The 24,396-nt window shown below is 38.8% G+C and overlaps 1 protein-coding gene across 1 annotated transcript in view; it reads right to left on the bottom strand.

The window, feature by feature from the left end:
- Nucleotides 1-24,396, bottom strand: part of LOC137636150 (N-acetylated-alpha-linked acidic dipeptidase 2-like) — a 69,348-nt gene that overhangs the window by 4,789 nt on the left and 40,163 nt on the right. The window contains exons 7-15 of the mRNA XM_068368556.1: nucleotides 23,093-23,282; nucleotides 18,895-18,985; nucleotides 17,999-18,183; nucleotides 6,232-6,351; nucleotides 5,197-5,279; nucleotides 3,775-3,903; nucleotides 2,989-3,068; nucleotides 1,999-2,089; nucleotides 692-950 (exon numbers count right to left, since the gene is read on the bottom strand). Of these exons, the coding sequence (XP_068224657.1) occupies nucleotides 692-950; nucleotides 1,999-2,089; nucleotides 2,989-3,068; nucleotides 3,775-3,903; nucleotides 5,197-5,279; nucleotides 6,232-6,351; nucleotides 17,999-18,183; nucleotides 18,895-18,985; nucleotides 23,093-23,282 (1,228 nt within the window). The remainder of the gene's footprint in view (nucleotides 1-691; nucleotides 951-1,998; nucleotides 2,090-2,988; nucleotides 3,069-3,774; nucleotides 3,904-5,196; nucleotides 5,280-6,231; nucleotides 6,352-17,998; nucleotides 18,184-18,894; nucleotides 18,986-23,092; nucleotides 23,283-24,396) is intronic.

The raw sequence follows: 24,396 nt of genomic DNA, 5'->3' as shown, positions 1-24,396 counted from the left end.
ACATTATTAAAAATGATATCGGGATGTTGAGGATCCACCGTCCTTGACCTACTTACAATCACACTTTGAGTTTTGTTAGGATTCAACTTCATACCCCATAACAGGTAATAGATATAACCGAAATGCTTCATGGAACCCACTGGTATTTGCAAAATAGGACAACTGTGATTTACACCTGGGCTCCTCAAGGCACTAGAAGAGTTAGAAGACCCAGACTTACATGGCCGAGGACTATAAAGCGTGAAGTGGGAGACGATGAATGGAGAAGTATTGATTTAAAAGCTCAAGATAGAGACCACTGGGGAAATATAACTGAAGCCCTTTGCGTCAATAGACGTTGGACGAGATGATGATGATGATGATTTACAATAATTTCTAACTCTGTCTTTAATTTGGATATACTTTCTCAAATTATATCAAGTTTAAAACCTAACTAATATTAGGCATGTTTCTTAGTTTTTAATACAACTGCATTTTGCGTGAACTCAACACTACCTTTTGTGACAAATCATTCTATTTGTGTTACCACTAATCATTTGGGCATATGCTTCTCCAAGATATGAAGTAAGAAAATTACCCAATTATTGGCGGAATGCAGTGCAGAAATATTGAAACCTAAATCATTAGAACCATTGAAAACATTCCATATAAAATTAGTTCAAGAATAACAATAATAATTGCAATGACTCACAGTACTTATCGTATATGTTAACCAATTTATCTCTGACTCCATTCCCCTTGAAGCTGTCCAGAGCTTTTTTGGCCGCCTCCGGAAGTCTCTCCAAGCTGTAGGGGATGATGACGGAGTCGCTGAAATACTTGAGCGTCAGAAGGGCCACTCTGCTGCAGCCCTGGATGATCCTGAAACCAGGATCAATGTGGTTCTCCATCATGTAAAAGGTCTCGAAGCCCGTGTGGTAGGCGGGGTAGGTGGAGATGTCATATTTATTCTGAAAGAATTGATGGCGTATAGAAAGTGATGTCAATAGAGTGATATCAATAGCTAGGTAAATGATAACCTTTGCCAGCTCTCAAGAGATCCGGAGGGAGTGAGGAGGGCTTTAGAGGAACCTGTTAGAGTGGGGAAGATCAAGAGGACAGCAGAAAACTAGATGGCCAGATAAGGTAAAGGATGATATGGAGAGAAGAGGTTTACTGGAAGTGAATGCCTTTGATAGAAGCTATTGGAGAAGACGCATCAGGCAGCCGACTCTTTAATATAGGGATAATGGTGGGTGAAAAGAAGAAGAAGAAGAAGAAGAAGAGGTCCGTAATGTGTTGGCAGAAACCGAGGTTTTTCTACATTATTTATTCCTATTCACACTTCCCTTTTTTATCCTTTGTAATTTGTTAAATATAGATTGATTTTTGTGACTGGTTCCTATTTTATTGTTGGCCATCCCTTTAGCTTATTGCTTGATGTAAGATATCTTAACCTATTGCTTTATCATGGAACTAAACGTAACTAAAAGAAAGAAATATAAATAAATTAGTGATAAAAATCCAAGGCCACTCAGATGTAATGTCTTACAATGTTTACAGAGAAGTGTTAACTCTTCCTAACACAACAGATAATTGAAGAACAATATCTCCCTACTTTACGTATAAAAAACCTAGCTATCTTCTTCTGGTACAGTTGGACACAGGAAATCCTGGCACACCTCACCTGAATGTACCCTCGAGCAAGAGAACTCTAACCAAAGATTTTGGAAGACCATGGTAAAGTGGCTATGGCAATTGCTACTCATAAACCCAAGGGCTCCAATAGGGAAAAATAGCCCAGTGAGTATAGGAAATAAGGAAATAAATAAACGATATGAAAAAGTAATTAACAATTAATGATTGTTTGAGTTAGAAATACAGAGCAATATCGAAATATTTCAAGTATTAGAACTTATGCTAATGATCATAGGTTACTTGATATATTTGCCTTTGTAATACAATAACAAGATCGGAATGGATTTACTGTGATAATAACAGTTATTATAATTGACTAACCTTGTCAGTTCTGAACCAGATGTCCAGAGAAGGGATTCCACAATAAAACGAAAAAGGGGCGTAGTCACTACCTCCTCCCAATGTTTTCATTCTGGAAACATAGAAAATTTATGAAAGATATCAATGAATGGATTGGCAGTTTAAAGGTTTAACGGTCGCTCATGAATGGCAGAGGCAAGGGACATTGACATTGCCCTAGCAAGCAGGACAATGAACTAGTTACTGACCTTATATACATATGATCAGCGAGCAAGCCGCCTCTCCACCCAAGCTAGGACCAAGGAGGGCCAGGCAATGGCTGCTGATGACTCAGCAGATAGATTATTTATTTGAAATTTAAGAAATTACGCATATTGTGCTACTAACAGATACTTTATTTTAGATGCATTTCACTATTACCTTTGTATGAGCAGTTGTTATACAGCAATGCTTATTCTCAGGAAACTTACCTGTCCAGATTTATATAACTGTCTGCAAAGTTCTGTAACATTCCATGAACTTTCCATATTTCATTACACCGTAGGATTATCAGTAAAGGTAATAAGGTCAACTTTATGCATAAGTTTAGTTTACTATTCATCATCATTCATTTTTAGAGTAGTGTTAAACAAGGATATATATATATATATATATATATATATATATATATATATATATATATATATATATATATATATATATATATATATATATATATGCAGAATTTAAATCCACAACTGGTTCTGAATACAATTCATATTTTGGTACCAAACAATAAAATACGCATTTCCTATTGTCATTGTTGCATGTGTTGATTAAATTGATAGAGAATTGCCAGGTGTCTGATAGTTAATGTAAGATGGTAATATATCTGCCACACAGAATAGGCTGAAGTTCATCAAATAACACATGCATTCCTATCCGAAGTAAAGTCCCCATATATGTATGTCCATATAAAACATCTGAATTATGACCTGAAGCGCAGTTACCACCATGGTATAACATACTTACTCTGGAGATGACTTATTTTGAAGCTTATGATAAGCAACCATTTCGTCATAGACCGTTGGTCCATCTCTCACTCCAGGAATCTGTGAAAAGAAAAGATGAGCCTCTTAATTTAGAAAAAAAAATATATACAATTTTACTTATCTGAGCTGACAAGACAATAAAAAAGTTATAATCAATATTCTGTATGCAAGGATGAATAATAGATAATTTGTTATTCATCCTTTCTTTTTTCACCCACCAAGGGAACATTATGAATTTCCTTAAAAAGTTGAAAGGGGACTCGGTAAATTTAATTAAGATGTTGAAAAGTGACACTTGGTACATTTCATTAAAATTCTGAAAGGGGACACTTTGTGAATTTCATTAAAATTTTGAAAGGGGACACTTTGTAAATTCCATTAAAAAGTTGAAAGGCGACACTTCGTAAACTTCATTAAAAAGTAGAAAGCGGACTCTAAATTTCATTAAAATGTTGAAATGGGGCACATTGTAAATGTCATTCAAATGTTGAAAGGAGACAATAAATTTTATTATTATTTTTTTTTTTTTCAACATCAGTTTTCCCCATTGTAGTGGGTTTCACCACTGGGGTGCATCTTTCTAATTTATTAGTAACAATTTTTTTAGAGAAAGGCTGTTAGTGCCCTGCCTTTTTTTTTTACCACAACAGATGCTGGTACCCATAAACAGCTGAGTGAACTTCTGTGCAATATACATTTATACTAAACATTCGCTAAATTCTCTTCCTCATAAACACGAACTCTCTTACACTCTCTTTCCACATACCAATTTAGAGACTTCTTGAATAGCATCCCATATCAGTGGACTGGCAGGAACATTCAGAATGGGCCCAGAGGCACAGGTGTCCGTATTGATGTACAGCACAGATCGCTCAGATAGTTTCTCCACATGTTCCTGTAAATACAAACCGATGAATAGAGTACAAAGAACCAATTATTATTATTATTATTATTATTATTATTATTATTATTATTATTATTATTATTATTATTATTATTATTATTATTAAAGAAGAAGAAGAAGAAGAAGAAGAAGAAGAAGAAGAAAACCCTAGCGTTATATTTCTAGGTTTCTGTAACGCTCGTCCGAGGACAATCTCTTAAAATTTGTATAAAAGTTGAAAAATCTATTTACCCATATACCAAGGCACTTCCCCCAATTTTGGTGGGTAGCCAAAATCCAACAAATGAAAAAGAAGAGGACCTTCCCTCTCTATGCTCCTCCGAGCCTGACGAGGGACTCAGTTGAAAAATGCAACAAGGAAACATGGTGAAGTTGAACAACCAAGTAAGAAATAACAACATGGATTGAATGATTGGTATAATGCATAACCCAAATACTTTAAGGGCAAAGGATGATTGGGAATACTTTTACCACCACCTGCAGTACCAACCACAAAACACGTCAGAAAGGGGAATCAAACGCACCCCTCTGAGTTGCAAATACTGTATGATAAATTACATCTTCCCTAATATCAAATGATTATGATAAAAATGTGAATAAAAAAAACCCTCTTGCTTGACGGTACAGTCGGGCACACTATTCTATCTTATTTCTCTTCCTCTTTTTTTTGTTAAAGTATTTATACATTATATAGGAAATATCTATTTTAATGTTACTGTTCTTAAAATATTCTATTTTTCTTTGTTTCCTTTTCTCACGGGGCTATTTTCCCTTTTGGAGCCCCTGGGCTTATAGCATTATTCTTTTCCAACTAGGGTTGTAACTTAGCAATTAGTTAATTAATAATAATAATAATAATAATAATAATAATAATAATAATAATAATAATAATAATAATTAATATTAATTATTATTATATTATTATTATTATTATTATTATTATTATTATTATTATTATTATTGTTGTAGGTCTAAAGCTTTTTTTTTTTTTTTTTTTTTTACTATACTGGCGTTAAAGTGTTATTTTGACACATTTCTGCTTCAGAGAGAAAAGAGTTCACATCATCAGAAATATCAAAATATGTCTTTACAGTAGGTGGAAGGTTTTTATCTTACTACTGGTTCTGAAGACTCTTTTTGACACATTTCTGCCTCAGAATAAGAATGATTTGTTGCTAGTTTTAGTAGCAGTTTCTTTTTTTTTTTTCACTTTAGGCCCAAGTCATTACTTTTATCTTTGCTTGAGATCAATCTTGAGTTTTTACTTCCCTGTTGATGTCTTACCTCAACCCACTCAGTTGAACCAATGATTCCATATTCTTCCGCTCCCCAGCTGCAGAATATGAGAGTTCGTCTTGGACGCCATCCTACATGTAAGTGAGGGGAAAATAGAGGTCTTAATTATTATCCCCATTATCATAGTTAGCCAGGTTGCAACACTGGATTAAAAAGCAGAATACCATATGCCCATAACGACTTATACTAATCTGCTCAACAACTGAGTTTACTGCAGCAATTTCAATGAAAAAGCTAAATCTAATTTTCTTAACATCCACATCCTATAAAATACATTTAAAGATTCTATTTATTTTGATTTTGGGTGGGGACGCTGAAAAATGGCAAGTCTACCAAAGAACATATTCAATCCAGGAAGATTTCTTTCATTGGTATGATAACAAATCTGCCCCAAGATTGATTTAAGGGCAGATAATTTCACACTTTGAATGAATAGTTTGAAAAGTTGATAAAATTGCTTGACCTTTCGGTATGAGTTTTTTTTCTAGCAACAAATAATAGAGAAAAATAAATGGACTTTTCAAGAAATTCAATCTAAGAATCAGTCTTCTCAAAATACAGTATTATCAATGTGTTTTCATTTGAAAATCAATTGCCAAAACGTGTAAGATCAGTAATTCTGAAATGGATATAGCTGTAGCTCTCTTATTTCTCATAGTAAATTTGACGGAGATTGGTGAATCAAATATCTAGACTGTCAAGGCTTGTCTGAATGATTTAATCCCCTATAATAGAAGCAAACTGACGCAGGAAAAAGTTAACGAAATTAGACAGATAAGTGGGGAGAAGCAAGGGAGACCAGACGACTAGGAAAAGACAAGGTAATACATAAAGATGCAAAGCTTTTATCAAAGACTGGAGAGGCCACTGCTGTAGTTGGGTAACATGATAGGGTCCAGAGCTAGCCTGGCTGACGTTCTGGTGAACATCTATTTTGACGGAACTGAATTTAACACCTTTAACCTTTAAGTCACTAGATATCCCAAACATCATCAATAATTGAGAGTGAAGAGTATAGTTTACCTCCTTTCATGAGCTCTCCAAGAACTCTGGCTGTCTCCAGCATCTGCGCTGTGCCGCTGGAAGGGTCAGCCGCACCATAGCCCCAAGCATCTCGGTGGTTTCCGATCAAAACATATCGATCTGCAAAGTCATAATTAAATAATTAGATAGATGCAAATGTAGATAAAGAGACACATTATTATTATTATTATTATTATTATTATTATTATTACTACTACTACTACTACTACTTATGCTACAACCCTAGTTGAGAAAAATAGGATGCTTTTAGCCCAAGGGCTCCAGCAGGGAAGAATTTCCCAGTGAGGAAATAAATAAGCTATATGAGAGGTAATGAACAACATTAAAACAGATATTTCATATATGAACTATAAAAAGAGATTTATGTCAGCCTTTTCAACATGCAAACATTTGCTACAAGTTTCAACTTTTGTAGTTCTACTGATTCAATTACTTGACCAGGACATATAGGTAAATAGATTTGTTATTTCAACATCAGAAATAAGAGAATAATATAGAAATTAATTCATCTGGGTGAGGACTGAGATTTCCTTGTTTCTCTCTCTGTGCAGTCTAAAAACGAATTGATTTGCTTAATTTCCAGGGCATATATATACATACATATATATATATATATATATATATATATATATATATATATATATATATATATATATATATATATATATATATATATATATATATATATATATATATATATATATATATATATATGTATATATATATATATATGTATATATATATATATATATATATATATATATATATATATATATATACATATATATATATATATATATATATATATATATATATATATATATATATATATATATATATATATATATATATATATATATATATATATATATATATATATATATATATATATATATATATATATATGTGTGTGTGTGTGTGTGTGTAGCCATTCTCTCAACGGGTTGTTCCAGAGTAAACACATAAAATACACTGCCACTCACTCAATTACAGCGTAATCGTAGCCTAATTAGTCTAAAATGGTACTTATTTCATATACCTACTGTATACACAGTAATTGGCAATGTCTCAATACTCTTATCATTCCTCTATAAAATCTATGTCATTCACTCTTATACTTGAGTTTTCACATACATCGTATAGGCAAAACTTTATATATTCATGTGGTTTAGGTGTTCTACAAATTTTGAGTGGCCAAAAGGTCGCCGATCCTATTATTTTCAAGGAGATTTCCCATCATATTAACACGTGACTATAATGTTTGAGGAGGAATAGTGAGAAGGCAGCCAATCAGCGTCCGTTCTGAGAGCACGCCATAGCCAATGAGCGGCCGGCTAGAATTAGTCTTCCCGAAAATGAAAAGAAAGAAAAAAAAAAGCTTGGATTACTGATCTCCGCCTATTTGTGTTATTTTTTGGGCTCAAGCCATGGCGTCCTGATGGAAGGTTCCTGTTTGGTAGCTTCCTTGGGTATAAGACTACTAAGATATTCCCAGAGAATTTAACCACAGGTTATCACAGAATTCTAACTTCTGGAGCGAGTATCTCAAAAGGTTTCCCTTTAAGACATCGTAATACAACAGGGGACACGCATGTCTGAACGTGCTACATAGCTATCTTCACCCCGAACAGAGTTAATGCTTCGGTGTGTAAGGGCTGAGAATAGCTGGGAGCCGTTCCACAGCTAATCTCACTCGTGGCTACTACTGATACTCGAGACGTAAACAAACGGACGCCATTGCTCTGATGACGTCACGCCCGTCTTTATCCTTTGTTTAGTAGCTGCCCTACTTAGACGGATTTTCCCTTGTGTTATCTTTATCGCTTTGCATCTTCGCTATGTCGTTACCTTCAGCCTCGCCTTCTTCTGGAAAGTTGAGTACAAGGTTCCAGTATTGTTTAATTAAGCTCTGGCCGTAAAGTAAATACTATTTTGCGAAATAATTGATGTTTTGTGGCAGAGCTGTGCCTCTACCGGACCCGCCATTTTATGGCGTCGTTGTTGTTTTGCATGTCTTATTTAGTTAGCCACAACAACGCTTCCGGCATTATATACTAATCGAATACATTAGTTTATTTAGTCTTCATAGCTAGGAACTTTTATATCGTGTTTAGACGCTTTTTATCGGTCATCGATTGACCTCATACCAGTCGGCTACTATAGCCCCCAGGCCAGGAGCCTACATACAAGTGTTCATGCATGATTTATTAGTGATCCTAGACTAAGTTATGAAGATAGTGGCATTATTATTTTACAATACTTTTGACAGTGATGCAAATGTTTTCGCCTTCAGGGACCATATAGGGGATAGGCTAGTCAGTGATTCTTTCTAGCCTAACCTAACCTTAGGACCCCTATATGCTTCCTTCATCCCCTGCCTTGGCATTCCCTCTATTTAGCCTTGATCCCTTTTCTGAGTAAAGGGATTAATTGTCTAATAGAGTATATATCGCCTCTCGGTCCTCCCTAAAGGAATGAACCCCCTTTAGGATTGCGTCTGAGAGTGAGGTTAGGCTAGCCTACCTCTATGGCTAGGATAGTCTATGACTTTCCTGCGATAGCGATATGTCTTCTTCCTTGCCTAGTTCAGGACTTTTAGCCCTGTTCTAGGTCGGGTTAGGAAGGTTTCTCTGTTCCATGCTGAAACTGTACTCTTGCACCGTTTTAGCCGATCAGCCTGATCTTAGGTTAGGGAGTGTCCTCCCTTCCCTTAGTGGCCGCTCTGGTACAGAAACCCTTCCTGGGAAGACCTCTCTCTTCTCCCTCCCCACCTATCTCTTGTATAGCCTAGCCTATGCTTAGGTTAGTTTATACTCATCTGTCCCCTGTCCTACAACTCCTCCTTAGGGTGGATGAGTAGGGCTACCCGAGCTTCCTTGTGCAGTCCGCTCTGGTACATATACCTTCATAGTGTCCTATAAGGTTAGTTACTAGTATAGTTCTGCATATGGGAGTCTCCCCCCCCCCCTCTTGGGTGTCCCCTAGCCATCCCTTGGGCTACCTAGCTCCCGGTCCCTAGTGACCCCTGCTCATGGATGTTAGAGCTTGCCTCTATCATGGGTACACCCTCTCAGGGAGGGGGAGGGATGTCTGGAACCCTGGCGGTACTTCCTGCATCCCTTTCCCCCCTCCCCCTGTCTCTCTATCTATCCGGGTGCCGGTCTCTTGCCGCCTCTACTGTCGGCAATACCTGCCTCCTTCTTGGTGACCTCCCTACCCTTGCCGCCAGCCCCCCGTGTACCGAGGGACTGCCGGCTGCCGCCGGCTACTACCGGCGGCTCTCCTACTCCTATCTAATCGTCCGCCTGCCGGTCGATCACCGGAGTGCCGGCATATACTGCCGGCAACCCGATACTACCTGTACCATCCTTATCCCAGTCACCAACCTGGCATCCTCCGACTGCCGGAGCCGCCGCTTCCTGCCGGCGTGCCGCCGTTGTGCCGGCGGCCGCCATCCTGGTATCTGACTGACTTTTGAAAATTGTCTGTTCTAATGCCAGAATCTATGCTGGAGCGAGCTCCGGCATGCCGGCGGCTTGCCGGATGCCTCGGAGGCGTCAAGAATACTTGCACCCCCTCACTGTAGCTATCATAAGACTAGGATAGCCCTACATGGCAAACAGATAAGCTGCTTTTGCTATTAAGATCAGTACCTAGTACTGCTCTATTAGTGATCATGCTGTCTCTTTGCATTCTTCTAATTCCAGCATGCTATGTGCATCTTAGCACGGCTGGTTGCCAGAAGCAGTTACCTTTAATGAGGCCTTCTGGCTCTTAACTGGGAACCGAATGAATTCGATCCCAATCTTGTCCTTGGTTTTCCATGGAGTTCCAAAATACTGGGAATCCTAGGAAACTATATCCAATGATCTCGGTCATTTGGATTATCCCAGGACCAAGCTTATGGTAACCAGCCGGGCGAGATGCATGGAGCGTGTTCTCCTTTACTGTTTTCATTCTCTATGCATCACACCTTCTTTAAGTTAAAATTAATGATTAATATTAACTTAGTTTAAGAGCCATTCTTATGACTCCCCCATACTCATTTTCTCTTTCTTCCACAGGAGGAGCAGATGAAGTGTGACTTCGCCTTCTGCGCTGTGAAACGCCCGCAGTTTTACGGGCATACGGCTTGCAGGACTCACGCCCCTTGTGCTGACAAGAAAGGGGATTTGAAGTTCTGGAATCCACTGGATTGTACGGTCTGCCAGGCCCACCTAGTTGAGGCCTTCCATAACCCTCCCTCAGCGGAGGTTAGAGACATTTCTCGTGAAAAGCTGCGCAAGTGGGTGCGTGGCTTTCAGAAAAATGCTACCGGACCGTACCTGGCCACCGAAGAACTGAGGTCCCTGTTGTTCCCTAAGGCCTCCCCTGACTCAGTGGTTCCAAAAGAAGCAATCCCCACTGTCCAAATTACGGTGGAACCTGATGTGGTCATGGCTCAGTCCATGCACGAGTGTCGTTTAGATTCCGAGGATGATGAACAGATCTCAGACGTCTCGGAAGACACGGAGAAGACGCTTATGGCTCAAGGAGCCGAAGAGGACGAAGACAAGGTGGAATACACCGAGTCGGAGCTTGGAGCTGCTCCCTCGTCCATCCCTCCTCCTACTCCTACACCGACGGAATTGTCCATTCCGTCTACCTCCTCGACTCCGGATCCTTCCTCTTCTACCCAAGAACTGATCCGGCTGATTAGAGCCGTCATGGATGACAGGCTGAAGGAGAACCAGGAGTCCATCAGGTCAATGATTGGATCCAGAGAACCGAAGAAGATTTCGGTCAAGGATCTCCCAGCTTGCTCTCATGCCAACCCGTGGAGGTATGCAGAGCATATGGTTATTGCGACCGGCAGGATCTTTGTTAGTGACAAGATCGGCACGGTCCCGTTGGAAGATGTGGAGTTCTTCCCAAGCTTCGAGGCCTACCCGGACTGTTACGTCCGGCTTCGTTCCGAACCTGCCTCGAAGGAAGAGACCGAACCTAAGGAAGAGATAGTGTTCGATCTCGCAAAGGCCCAGGCTATGCTAGCCTCCGCATTTAAGAGTAGGGGCTTTACCTGCTCTAAGCTTCCGGCTTTGAGCAAGAAGCATCCTCTATACGTCGCACCTGACACTGCGGTTCTTCCTTTCTTGGAAAAGGCCTTAGCTGCATGCCTTAAAGCGGCGGAAGAAGGGAAACCCTGCCCTGCACTGGAGGAGTGCAGACCCTTCTCCATCGTGACCCCCCCTGACGCTCGACACTGGAAAGATGTTCAGCATACTTTCGTCGTGGGTAGGCTCGATCCTGACGTCGCCGGACGTCAGTTTAATGAAGACCTCCCTAAGCTCAATGATCACCTCCTTCGCCGGGAACAAGACACGAAGGAGAGGCTTGCGGCATCTCTTTCTCATCAAGTCCAACTGGAAGTGATGGCCTGTGACACAAGAGTACCAGATCACTACATGGTACTAGCCAAATCCCACTTACTGACAGTAATGAAGGACTTGTACCACTTCATAAAGGCTCGCAGAGCCTGTCGTGAATTCGTGTTTGCCGGTGCCACCGTGAAACACGAACCCCGGAGGCTGATTTCCTCCAACATCTGGGGAAAGCACCTGTTTCCTTCTGACCTTGTCAAGGAAATAACTGACAGAGCCGCCACGGAGAATAGGAACCTTCTCCACAAGTGGGGCATGTCCAGAAAAAGGAAACCCTCTCAGGACGATGGACCTCAGCCTAAGAGGAAACCGCAAAAGCCAAAACCCCAGCAACGTCAGCAACGACGTCAGTTTCCGGGACCCGCTACCTCCCAAGTGGTTGCCCAACCACAACAGACCTTTCAATTGGTCCCCCAACCGGTGTTGTCACAGTCACCGGTCTTCACCCCTGCCTTTGAGCAACCATCCACTACCTTTCATGCCAAAGGTAGAGGCTCGTCCAGGGGTGCAAGCAGAGACGCATCTCGTCGTCCCTCCAGAGGTAGAGGAGGAAAGGGAGCTGGCGGCCGAGGCAACAAGTCCTCGGGACACCAGAAGCAATGAAGTGCTTCCGGTGGGAGGAAGACTCCGCCAATTCCAGGATCGTTGGACCTTCGATCCCTGGGCACACAGCATCATCAAGAACGGTCTAGGCTGGAGTTGGACGCAACCACCCCCAATCTTCCAGCGGTTCTTCCAACAATCGACCCCCATTCTGGAAGAATATGTTCTAGACCTCTTGAACAAGAAGGTGATAAGGAAGGTAAAGTCCACCAGGTTCCAAGGGAGACTGTTTTGCGTTCCCAAGAAGGACTCAGACAAACTCAGAGTCATTCTGGACTTATCCCCCCTCAACAAGTTCATAGAGAACAACAAATTCAAGATGCTGACGCTTCAACAAATAAGGACCCTTCTGCCTCAAGGTTCCTACACGGTCTCTATAGACCTGGCGGATGCCTATTGGCACATTCCAATGAACCATCACGCTTCCTCCTACCTAGGATTTCGACTCCAAAGGAAAAGCTACGCCTTCCGGGCCATGCCATTCGGCCTCAATGTGGCCCCTCGGATCTTCACAAAACTGGCGGATGCCATAGTACAACAGCTCCGCCTAAGAAACGTCCAGGTGATGGCCTACCTCGACGACTGGCTAGTCTGGGCTCCATCGCCCGAAGAGTGTGCAAAGTCTTGCAACGAAGTTACCCAGTACCTAGAACACCTGGGATTCAAGATCAACGAGAAGAAATCTCGCCTCTCTCCAGCTCAGAAGTTTCAGTGGTTGGGAATCCACTGGAATCTTCAGTCACACCGCCTTTCCATCCCCCAGAAGAAAAGGAAGGAAATAGCAGGGTCTGTCAAGCGACTACTGAAATCCAAACGCATTTCAAGACGACAGCAGGAACGAGTTCTAGGCTCTCTACAATTCGCCTCAGTGACAAACCCAGTGCTTCGCGCACAGCTAAAGGATGCCGCGGGAGTCTGGAGACGCTCGGCTTCCAAACAGACTTCGACGCCTCCTAAAGCCGTGGTCGGAAGCAAAGGCCCTGAAAAGGTCCATTCCTCTCCAACACCCTCCTCCATCACTCAACATCCACACGGATGCCTCACTGGAAGGCTGGGGAGGTCACTCCCACCTGAAACAGGCTCAAGGGACCTGGTCTCCACTATTCAAGACGTTCCACATAAACATCTTGGAGGCCATGGCGGTCCTTCTAACTCTGAAGAAGTTATCCCCGCCGCCCTCGATCCACATCCGTCTAACCCTAGACAACTCGGTGGTAGTTCGTTGTCTCAATCGCCAAGGCTCAAGATCGCCCCAGATAAATCAGGTGCTTCTCCCAATCTTCCGTCTGGCGGAGAAGAAGAAGTGGCACCTGTCTGCAGTTCACCTACAAGGATTCCGCAATGTGACAGCGGATGCTCTATCTCGGACAAACCCGATAGAGTCGGAATGGTCTCTAGACGCAAGATCATTCTCCTTCATCTCTCATCAAGTCCCAGAACTTCAGATAGATCTCTTTGCAACGAGCGACAACAATCAACTTCCTCTGTACGTAGCCCCGTACGAGGACCCCAAAGCAGAAGCGGTGGACGCCATGTCACTGGACTGGAACAGATGGTCCAAGATATACCTGTTCCCTCCCACCAACCTTCTGTTGAAAGTCCTCTCCAAACTGAGAACCTTCAAAGGGACAGCGGCCCTAGTGGCTCCCAAGTGGCCCCGGAGCAACTGGTACCCCTGGTCCTGGAGCTGCAGCCCAAGCTGATCCCTCTCCCGGGCCCAGTTCTCTCTCAACAAGTACAGAAGTCGACTGTCTTCGCTTCATCATCGAAAATCAAGGACCTTCATCTCATGATTTTCTCTCCCTTGCCGCAAAGAAGAGGTTTGGGATCTCGAAGAAAAGTCTAGACTTCCTAGAGGAATACAAGACCGAATCCACGAGACGGCAATATGAATCATCCTGGAGGAAATGGGTCTCCTTTGTCAAGACAAAAAATCCTAAAGAAATCACCATTGATTTCTGTATGTCCTTCTTCATTCACCTTCATGGACAAGGATTAGCAGCCAATACGATTTCAACCTGCAAATCGGCCTTGACTAGACCAATTCTATATGCTTTCCAAATTGATCTGTCCAACGACATCTTTAACAAATTACCAAAAGCATGTGCTCGCCTACGCCCAGCACCCCCTCCGAAACCGATCTCCTGGTCACTAGACAAGGTACTCCATTTCGCCTCCAACTTGGACAACGATTCATGCCCCCTCAAGGATCTGACTCAGAAAGTTATATTTTTATTTGCTCTCGCCTCGGGAGCTCGAGTCAGCGAAATAGTGGCATTATCAAGAGAAGAGGGACACATCCTGTTTGCCGATTCAGGAGAAGTGACCCTCTCCCCTGATCCGACGTTTCTCGCTAAAAACGAATTACCCACCAAAAGATGGGGCCCTTGGAGAATATGCCCCCTGAAGGAGGATGTCTCTCTATGTCCAGTAGAGAGTCTCAAGGTCTATCTTCGCAGAACTTCGAACTTTGGTGGAGGCCAACTCTTCAAAGGAGAAACATCGGGCAGCGACCTGTCACTGAAACAATTAAGGGCGAAAATCACCTACTTCATTCGCAGAGCGGATCCGAACAGTACACCCGCTGGTCATGATCCTAGAAAAGTGGCATCTTCTCTGAATTTCTTTCAGAGCATGGACTTTGAAAGCCTTAAAAACTTTACGGGCTGGAAGTCCTCGCGAGTTTTCTTTAAACATTACGCGAAACAAGTGCACGAAGTCAAACATTTTGTGGTAGCCGCAGGTAGTGTTATGAAACCTGCACCTAACTCTGCGTAGAACAGTGAGTTACTTGGGACTCTAACTCTTCGGGTGCCTATGTTGACCCTCGAGCGATTCATAGTGATGTCTAAAAACACTTAGTGCTTTTATAACTGTTCTTATCCCAGATGAAATGTCATAGTGTCACACAAGTGCCGCATGCCTTGAGCATGATGTGTTGTTTAAAGACTTGCGTTCCTCGAGAACGAGTACCTACTAATCCTGAAATTCCTTTTCAGATTCAAGAGCAAGCCTTTATTTCTATGTACATTATTATTACTGTAAATGAACTTTACTTTTGCTGTAAATTATTTAATTTATGCATTGTGAAATAAAATTTCTATTTTATTACTTATGCGTCTCTTTCAGCTCCTACCTACTATGAAATACATACTGTCATAGTTTTATTTATTCCTCCTCTCTTATGGTCATGAAGAATTTAAGATGTCTAATCCTAAATTATATTCACCCTGTCTCAGTAAGGTTCCTACACGAATACTTACTTCTGATAACCAAGAGATGAACTCTGTACACAGTGCCCAACCACCACTGGTCTAATTCAGAATGTTCCTATACAAATATCAAACATTCTGCTTCATCTCTAAGTTCTTAAAAGTTCTTCTGTCAGGATGAATAGCCCTTCAATACCACTTTGACGTCGGCATAGCCCATGGGAACTTCCTACCAATGGGGGGCAGGATACTTCGTTCCTATGGTTCTTTACCTAAGATTACTTTGCTGTTTTGTCAATGCCTAGGCACTTAACACTGGGGGAAAATCTACCACGATACATTGATTCTCTGGTACTCTTCCATCAGGACGCCATAGCTTGAGCCCAAAAAACGGATTTTGAGCGAAGCGAAAAATCTATTTTTGGGTGAGATAGCCATGGCGTCCTGATGGACCCTCCCTACTACTTCGTCCAGTTTTGTTCCCACCCTACACAATTGTATCATGGTAATGGGCAGCAACTGGCTTCAGGATAAAGACGGGCTTGACGTCATCAGAGCAATGGCGTCCGTTTGTTTACGTCTCGAGTATCAGTAGTAGCCACGAGTGAGATTAGCTGTGGAACGGCTCCCAGCTATTCTCAGCCCTTACACACCGAAGCATTAACTCTGTTCGGGGTGAAGATAGCTATGTGGCACGTTCAGACATGCGTGTCCCCTGTTGTATTACGATGTCTTAAAGGGAAACCTTTTGAGATACTCGCTCCAGAAGTTAGAATTCTGTGATAACCTGTGGTTAAATTCTCTGGGAATATCTTAGTAGTCTTATACCCAAGGAAGCTACCAAACAGGAACCTTCCATCAGGACGCCATGGCTATCTCACCCAAAAATAGATTTTTTGCTTCGCTCAAAATCCGTTTTTTTATGTTTTGTGCATGTAAAATGGCGGACAAAGTACCACAATATGTGTCAGAGTTTGCTACACTTTCAGGTTTTCGGAAAATGTCACAAGACGAGCGAAAGTGGAATAAAAAGGGGCTAAAATCAAGTGTATCTCTGGTAAAAGTTATACTTTGTTTTTTACCGGTAAAGTGGTAAAGCAACGAACTGTATGACACCCTTGCGATTGTTCAATGTTTCTCAAAGTGTTTTGATGGCTTTGGTCTGGATAATATCAACCTGATTTCCAGTGAGTTCTGGAAAAGTGGATGTTGGTATATCAGAATTTCGTATATCCAGAAACACACCATGATCATGGCAGTTATAGTATTTTGTAAGACTCATAAAATTCTCGGAATCAAATGCCTTGAAGCTGATGATGTAAGAGATGAAGATAGGAATGTGAGTGTGCTTTGGTTCTTTGATAAAAGATAAAAGAAATATAATGAAAATAAAGAAAATAATACAAAAAAGAAAAAAAAAAGCCCTTAAGTGTTTAAGTAAAATAATGTCAATATTCAGTCTGAGTATAAATGCCTATATAGGTCCATTTTGAATATCATAAGTGACTGGGCCTAAATATGAAAATAAAAAAAGTCAGTGACTCAGTAAACGACTACCAATATTCATTTTGAGTATAGAGTATCTATGCCGACATAGGGCCATTTTAAATATAAATTTTGAGTATCTAGGTCTACATAGTATAGTACCATTGCGATGAATAATTTTATTGGATTCAAGTATTAAAATTTGGTGTCGTTAATAAGTTTAATAATTTTTTGCTTTACAATTAGTAATATTAAGTATTTTATTAGTGCACTGCCTCAGTTACGTCACAACCTGTATAACCTCCACCAACTAGAGTACCTACCTCTACAAACCAGCACCACCTACGGCAATGTGAGTATTGCATCATCATCATTATTATTATTATTATTATTATTATTATTATTATTATTATTATTATTATTATTATTATTAAAAAGTTTTACTGTAACAATGATATTTACATTTTATGTCTGTTCTCTTATAATCCACTCCTGTTTAACCTCCTCTATATAATAAAGAACAAGTGTTTGGCTATATATATATATATATATATATATATATATATATATATATATATATATATATATATATATATATATATATATATATATATATATATATATATATATATATATATATATATATATATATATATATATATATATATATATATATATATATATATATATATACTTTCACAAACACATACACACATATCCATACTTGTATAGGATACTGTATACACACATATACAGTACACACATACAGTATATATATATATATATATATATATATATATATATATATATATATATATATATATATATATATATATATATATATATATATATATATAATCTGTTTGTGCTCGGGCTTGTGATATTTATCCATGTGTGAATATGCTTGTGCATGTTTAAAGACCATATAAACCATCAAGAATATAAATGAATCTACTTTTATATATACAGCAACTGACCTCATAGGCTACTGCAAAGTATATGAGGCAAAGCTATTAGCAATCTAACCTGGCTCGACCTCTCCTTTAATAGTGCCCACGACGTTGTAGGATCTATGTATCTTCCTCGAGTTGTGGGACTGGAGGCGAATGGAGTGGTCTTTGAACTCTTGCGTCATCTCCGGTCCCAAATTGTAAGGCAAGCTCTTGAGGCCACCCACCCAATCCTCGGGTGGGGCCTGTCCTCCCATTTTTCTGTAATTAGTGATTATCTTTTATTATTATCGTCTTCATAATGGTATTATCGGGTTTCATTATGACACTTCGTTATGAACAAATTATTGTTATTATTATTATTATTATTATTATTATTATTATTATTATTATTATTATTATTATTATTATTATTATTATTATGAGGATGATGATTATTGTTATTATTACTATTACTACTACTACTATGAGCAACCAGATAATGCCCTAGAGACTGACCATATCTACATATGATCAGCGGCTAAGCCCCCGCTTCACCCACACTAGGACCAGGGAGGGACCAGCAATAGCTGGTGATGACTCAGTAAGTAGATCTATAGGGGCCCTCAAACCCCAATCCTTAGCTCAAAAGTGAGTCAGTATCAGCATGAAGAATAATTTGAATGTTTAAAGGCTACCCATGAATGACAGAGGCGAGGGTCAGGGCAATACCCTAGACTAGAGTGCTTATTCTCAACCGCTGTGCCACGGGACTATTTTAACCAAATTTCCTTTGTAACGTGTTGTTGTGGGCTATTGATAATGTCTCTGCCTGGAGATCACCAGGCTGGTGTTTGAGTCCCGCTCAAACTCATTAGTTCTTTTAGTGGCTTCAACATCATCCTTCGAGCTGGACCCAACTCTCTTGTAAAACATTGTTTACTAATCTATACAAAATCCATAAACTTTTAACTGAAAAGTTGAGAAACTCACTCCAAAATAACCCTTGCGTCATCATATCCGATTGGCTGACATGGAATATTTGGGAGACCAGCATCTTCCTCGTTGACTCTATAAGCATGCTCTGTAAGTAAGGAAGAAGATTAGTACAGTAGAGTACGCTTGTATACACACACTCAATTATAAATGGAGAAGTATTGATTTAACCCTGGATAGGTACGGTGGGTCGTTTGCGACCCCGAGCGTAAAAAAAAAACAGGTTTTTCTCACGTGACTCACCCCTGTGACTGAATTTGTGGGTGATCGACCTGCAGGAGGTGTCTCCCCTACACGCTCTAATAGTGTCCAGATGTGCATTGCTGTAGCTGTACTCCTTCCCCGATTTCTGAGACGCGTCGGGGTCGTTCGCGTCCGAGTTTACCCTTCTGAGGTAGTTTGCATAATTATCAAAGTTATTACGTATTATGAAATTGTCGTAGAATGGTGCAACTTGTATAGGTTATCAGTTGTGGAAAGTCTTGGTGGATTGTTTGGCTACCATGTGCATGTTTTTTTTTTTAGTTAAAATGTCGTTCATCACCACGAGGACCATTTTACCGCGAGTGCCCCTTTTTCATTTTTTTTCATTTTTTTGCCAAGTCATTTTTCCGTAAGATATTGCCAAATAGTGTCGTAAAACTTTTGCTTGTTTAGTGTTGGAAAGTGTGTCTAGATGATCTGGCTACCCATGCATGACTTTGTTTTTGTCAGATACGACGTAGTTATTGGTATATTGGGTATTTAACTGCGGTTACCAATTTCTGTTTTTTTTTCAATATTTGTAAAAATTACTACGTAGTAAGGAAATGCCGTATATTATTCATTTTTTTTTCATGTTTATGTGTTAGAAAGTGTGCCTTGATGGTTGGGCTAACACGTGCATGTCTTTTTTTTTATCTGAGATGTCGTATATTAGAATGTCGGGCATTTTACCGCGAGTGTCCCTTTTTAATTTTTTAAAATTTTTTTGCCAAGTCATTTTTCCGTAAGATATTGCGAAATAGTGTCGTAAAACTTTTGCTTTTTTAATGTTGGAAAGTGTGTCTAGATGATCTGGCTACCCATGCGTGATTTTGTTTTTGTCAGATACGACGTAGTTATTGGTATATTGGGTATTTAACTGCGGTTGCCAATTTCTGTTTTTTTTCAATATTTGTAAAAATTTACTACGTAGTAAGGAATTGCCGTATATTATTGATTTTTTTTTCATGTTTATGTGTTAGAAAGTGTGCCTTGATGGTTGGGCTAACACGTGCATGTCTTTTTTTTTTTATCTGAGATGCCGTATATTAGAATGTTGGGCATTTTTCCGCGAGTGCCCCTTTTTATTTGTTTTGCATTTTTTTTGCTTAGTCATGTTACCGTAAGGAATTGGCAAGTAGTGTCGCAAAACTTATATTTTTATAGTGTTGGAAAGTGTTTCTAGATGATCTGGCTACCCATGCGTGATTTTGTTTTTGTCAGATACGACGTAGTTATTGGTATATTGGGTATTTAACTGCGGTTGCCAATTTCTGTTTTTTTTCAATATTTGTAAAAATTTACTACGTAGTAAGGAATTGCCGTATATTATTGATTTTTTTTTCATGTTTATGTGTTAGAAAGTGTGCCTTGATGGTTGGGCTAACACGTGCATGTCTTTTTTTTTTTATCTGAGATGCCGTATATTAGAATGTTGGGCATTTTTCCGCGAGTGCCCCTTTTTATTTGTTTTGCATTTTTTTTGCTTAGTCATGTTACCGTAAGGAATTGGCAAGTAGTGTCGCAAAACTTATATTTTTATAGTGTTGGAAAGTGTTTCTAGATGATCTGGCTACCCATGCCTATTTTTTTTTTAGCCAGATATGGCGTATATATAAGTATGTGTTCGATTTTCCTGTGATTGCCATTTTTTCGTTTTTTCCCATTTCTTTCAAAATTACTACGTACTAAGGAACTATCACAGAGTAATATTTCATTTATATGTTTATTTGTCGGAAAATATGCCTTGATGGTTTGCCTAGCTGAAATTTTTTTTTTTTCTGAAATGCCGTATATTAGAATGGCCATTTTTCCACGAGTGCCCCTTTTTATTTGTTTTGCATTTTTTTGCTTAGTCATGTTACCGTAAGGAATTGGCAAGTAGTGTCGCAAAACTTATATTTTTATAGTGTTGGAAAGTGTTTCTAGATGATCTGGCTACCCATGCCTATCTTTTTTTTAGCCAGATATGGCGTATATATAGGTATGTGTTCGATTTTCCGGTGATTGCCATTTTTTCGTTTTTTCCCAATTCTTTCAAAATTACTACGTACTAAGGAACTATCACAGAGTAATGATTCCTCTAGATGTTTATTTGTCGGAAAATTTTGTTTACTTTTTTTTTGATTGAATATCATCAAATTTTTTTAGCTAAAATATTGTTTTACATTTTTTTTTTCGATTTTATTTCCCTTCAAAAAAAATTTTTTGGGTCAGAATTTTAATTTTATAGTCGTAAAATAATCGACAATTATCCAGCAACCCACCATACAATTTTTATGCATATCCAATAATAATTAGATTAGTAAATAACACCTTGAGATTGACATACCCTTCCTACATTTCAAGTGGCAGATTAGGGAGTCTGAGTCAGTGTGGTTGGCGGCAATTTTGTGGACATATCCGAAGCGTAAGCTGCCCTATCTATATATATTCTTGTTCCCTATAGAATTTGTGATATTTTGGTATATTTTTACCTGCATAAATATCATATTATATATTAAATATATGTATTTTTTTACGAAATTTCCAAGTACTCAAAAAATTACCTTTAGATATGGCCCCTGATATAAATGTAATTTACAAAATAATGAAGATTTTTTTACATATTTCTATTCTAGGATAACATATGTTTATTCCCTAAAAAAATTAGCCACTTCCTATTTCATTTGGGTACCCAAAAAAATTCATGAAATTTGGACAATTTTTTTTGGCCAAAAAAAGTTACCCTTTTTTTCTCATTTCAGATCTTCACCTCCATGGGTCTGACTTCATCCAAAATACATCAAGATGTTTCCTAAACATTCAAGAATCAATTCCTAAAAGGATTTGTGTATATATGTATAAACTTTTTTTTTATGAATTTTTATGTCAGGTCTTTTTTTTTCTACTTAATTTTTTAAAATATTTATAATAAATAGTTTTTCTGCAGATGAGTAGTATTTATCTTTACAGTTGTTTTAAGCATTCATTGAAGTTTTTTTTGGCAAAAGAAAAAAGGAGGTTACTGCAAAAACTGATTTTTCAAGAATTTTTTTTGGCGTCGGGGTCGTTCGCGTCCGAGTATACCCTTAAAGGGGTGTCCGAGGACCGTACCTATCCAGGGTTAAAAGCTCAAGACAGAGACGAATGGTGAAATCAAACAGAGCCCTTTTGCATCAATAGGCGTAGGAGATGATGAGTACTGTTATTATTATTATTATTATTATTATTATTATTATTATTATTATCATTATTTTCTACGCTCCAACACTAGCTGGAAAAGAAGAATGCTATAAGCCCAGGAGCCCCAACAGGGAAAATACCCCAGTGAGGAAAGGAAAGAAGGAAAAATAAAATATTTCAAGGATGGTAACAACATTAAAATAAACTACATAAGAACTTTTACAAAACAAAAGTAAGAGAAATTAGATAGAATAGTGTGCCCGAGTCTTGAACGAACTCTCAGTGACGTAGAATTTATACACGATTAGTCACTTGTTCTGTATATAATTTATAAGCCCATTAAAAATTATATCTTGTTACTTTTTACATTTTGAGTATAGCGACTCTAGTATATGTTGAACAGACTGATACTTCTCCATCTACACTTTATATATGAGAGATCTGTTTTAATGTTGTTACTGTTCTTAGAATATTCTATTTTAATTGTTCATTTCTTGTAATATAATTTATTTATTCATCTCTTTATTAACTTTCCTCACTGTGCAATTTTTCCCTATTGGAGCTCTTGGGATTATAGCATCCTGCTTTTCCATCTTGGGTTGTAGCTTAGCTGCTGCTGCTACTACTACTACTACTACTACTACTACTACTACTACTACTACTTTTACTACTACTACTACTACTACTACTACTACTCAACAGGAGGAAAATATGGCACTTTCTTTATCTGTAACTTAACGCAAAAATTCTAATCAAATCTTATCAGCAAGGAGGATCAAAATCTTACCTGTAGAAGGCCACCCAGGAGTAAGGGGGTCTCCATCCCCCATGAAGGTTGTTCCTCTCTGCATGCCACTTCCGGGAAGCCAGAAGGTGTTTGGGTAGATCTCCTTTGGCTCTACTCCTTCAAGAGCCACATCTCGTGGATCTGAGTAAAGGATGATTGCTTTGGCTCCTCGCTGCTCTGCGTGTAGAAGCTGAGGAGAAAGTTCTTGTTTAGTTTTCATGTTTATAAAGATTTCGTTTACAAGAAAAAAATTTCTTTTTTAATAGGCATTTAGTTTTGATGGTGACGTCAATGCTCGAAAGATAATGTTTTCATTTTAAAAGAGAAATATTTGAGTGCTAAAAAAGAAAAGTGTTTTTATTAAGGGAAATATTTTGGCTTTGCAAAAAGAAAAATTTAGTTTAGATGAAACTTGATATTTAAAAGATAATTGCACTTACAGTGGATTGTTCATTGTCTAATGGGTTGGGTTTTAATGACTAATTTGGAATTTTTTTTCTTTTCTTCAAATTATGAAATGTTTGGTTCTGAAGTAAAAAAAAAAAGTAACTTTACTTTTATGAATTTTTCAAATTTTACCCAATTTTCTGAATGAAAAGAATTATTCAGAGAATGAAATTATCAAATCAACGAGATAAAAAATCCATTGTGTATAAATACAACAGATAGAGGAGCGAAACATGTGAAGTCTTAAAAGCTAGACATTTAAAGCTATTCAGTAGGGTTAAGAGGTACGTAGGGAAAAAAGACCAATAGTCACATCAGGACGCAAATTCTAAATAGGCTAAGATTTGTCGTTAGTTGGCAATAAAACCTCTCTTTAGGAGATGTTTCGCAACAAGAAGTCCGCAACTAAAAAACAAGACAAAAAGAGTTGAGAGTCATATATTAAGTAAGACCGCAATTTAGGTCGTTCTTTTATCACTCCTTTTAAGACGAGAAATTGGTGTCATTGCGAAACTAATAAGAAAAATTAACTTTTCATATAATAAATAATGAAAGAGCAAATGATATACTTGTGACTCCTCTTAAAATTACTTCTATTAAATTAAAATAGAAGATCTGCTATTATATATTGCTTGAAGAAGTCGGACACAGATCACTCTAGGATCTAACTACGGCATTGTAATTGTTCAGTGGCTACTTTCTTCTTGGTAAAGGTTGAAGAGACTCTTTAGTAATGGTAAACAGCTCTTCTAGCAGGGCACTCCAAAATCAAACCCTTGTTCTCTAATCTTGGGTAGTGCCATAGCCTCTTTACCATGGTTTTGCACTGTCTTGGGTTAGAGTTTCTCATGCTTGAG

The sequence above is a fragment of the Palaemon carinicauda genome, unplaced genomic scaffold, assembly GCF_036898095.1.
Source record: "Palaemon carinicauda isolate YSFRI2023 unplaced genomic scaffold, ASM3689809v2 scaffold240, whole genome shotgun sequence".
Lineage (NCBI taxonomy): Eukaryota > Metazoa > Arthropoda > Malacostraca > Decapoda > Palaemonidae > Palaemon > Palaemon carinicauda.
Note: the sequence above shows the minus strand (reverse complement) of the source record. Positions and strands in the feature narration are given on the sequence as shown.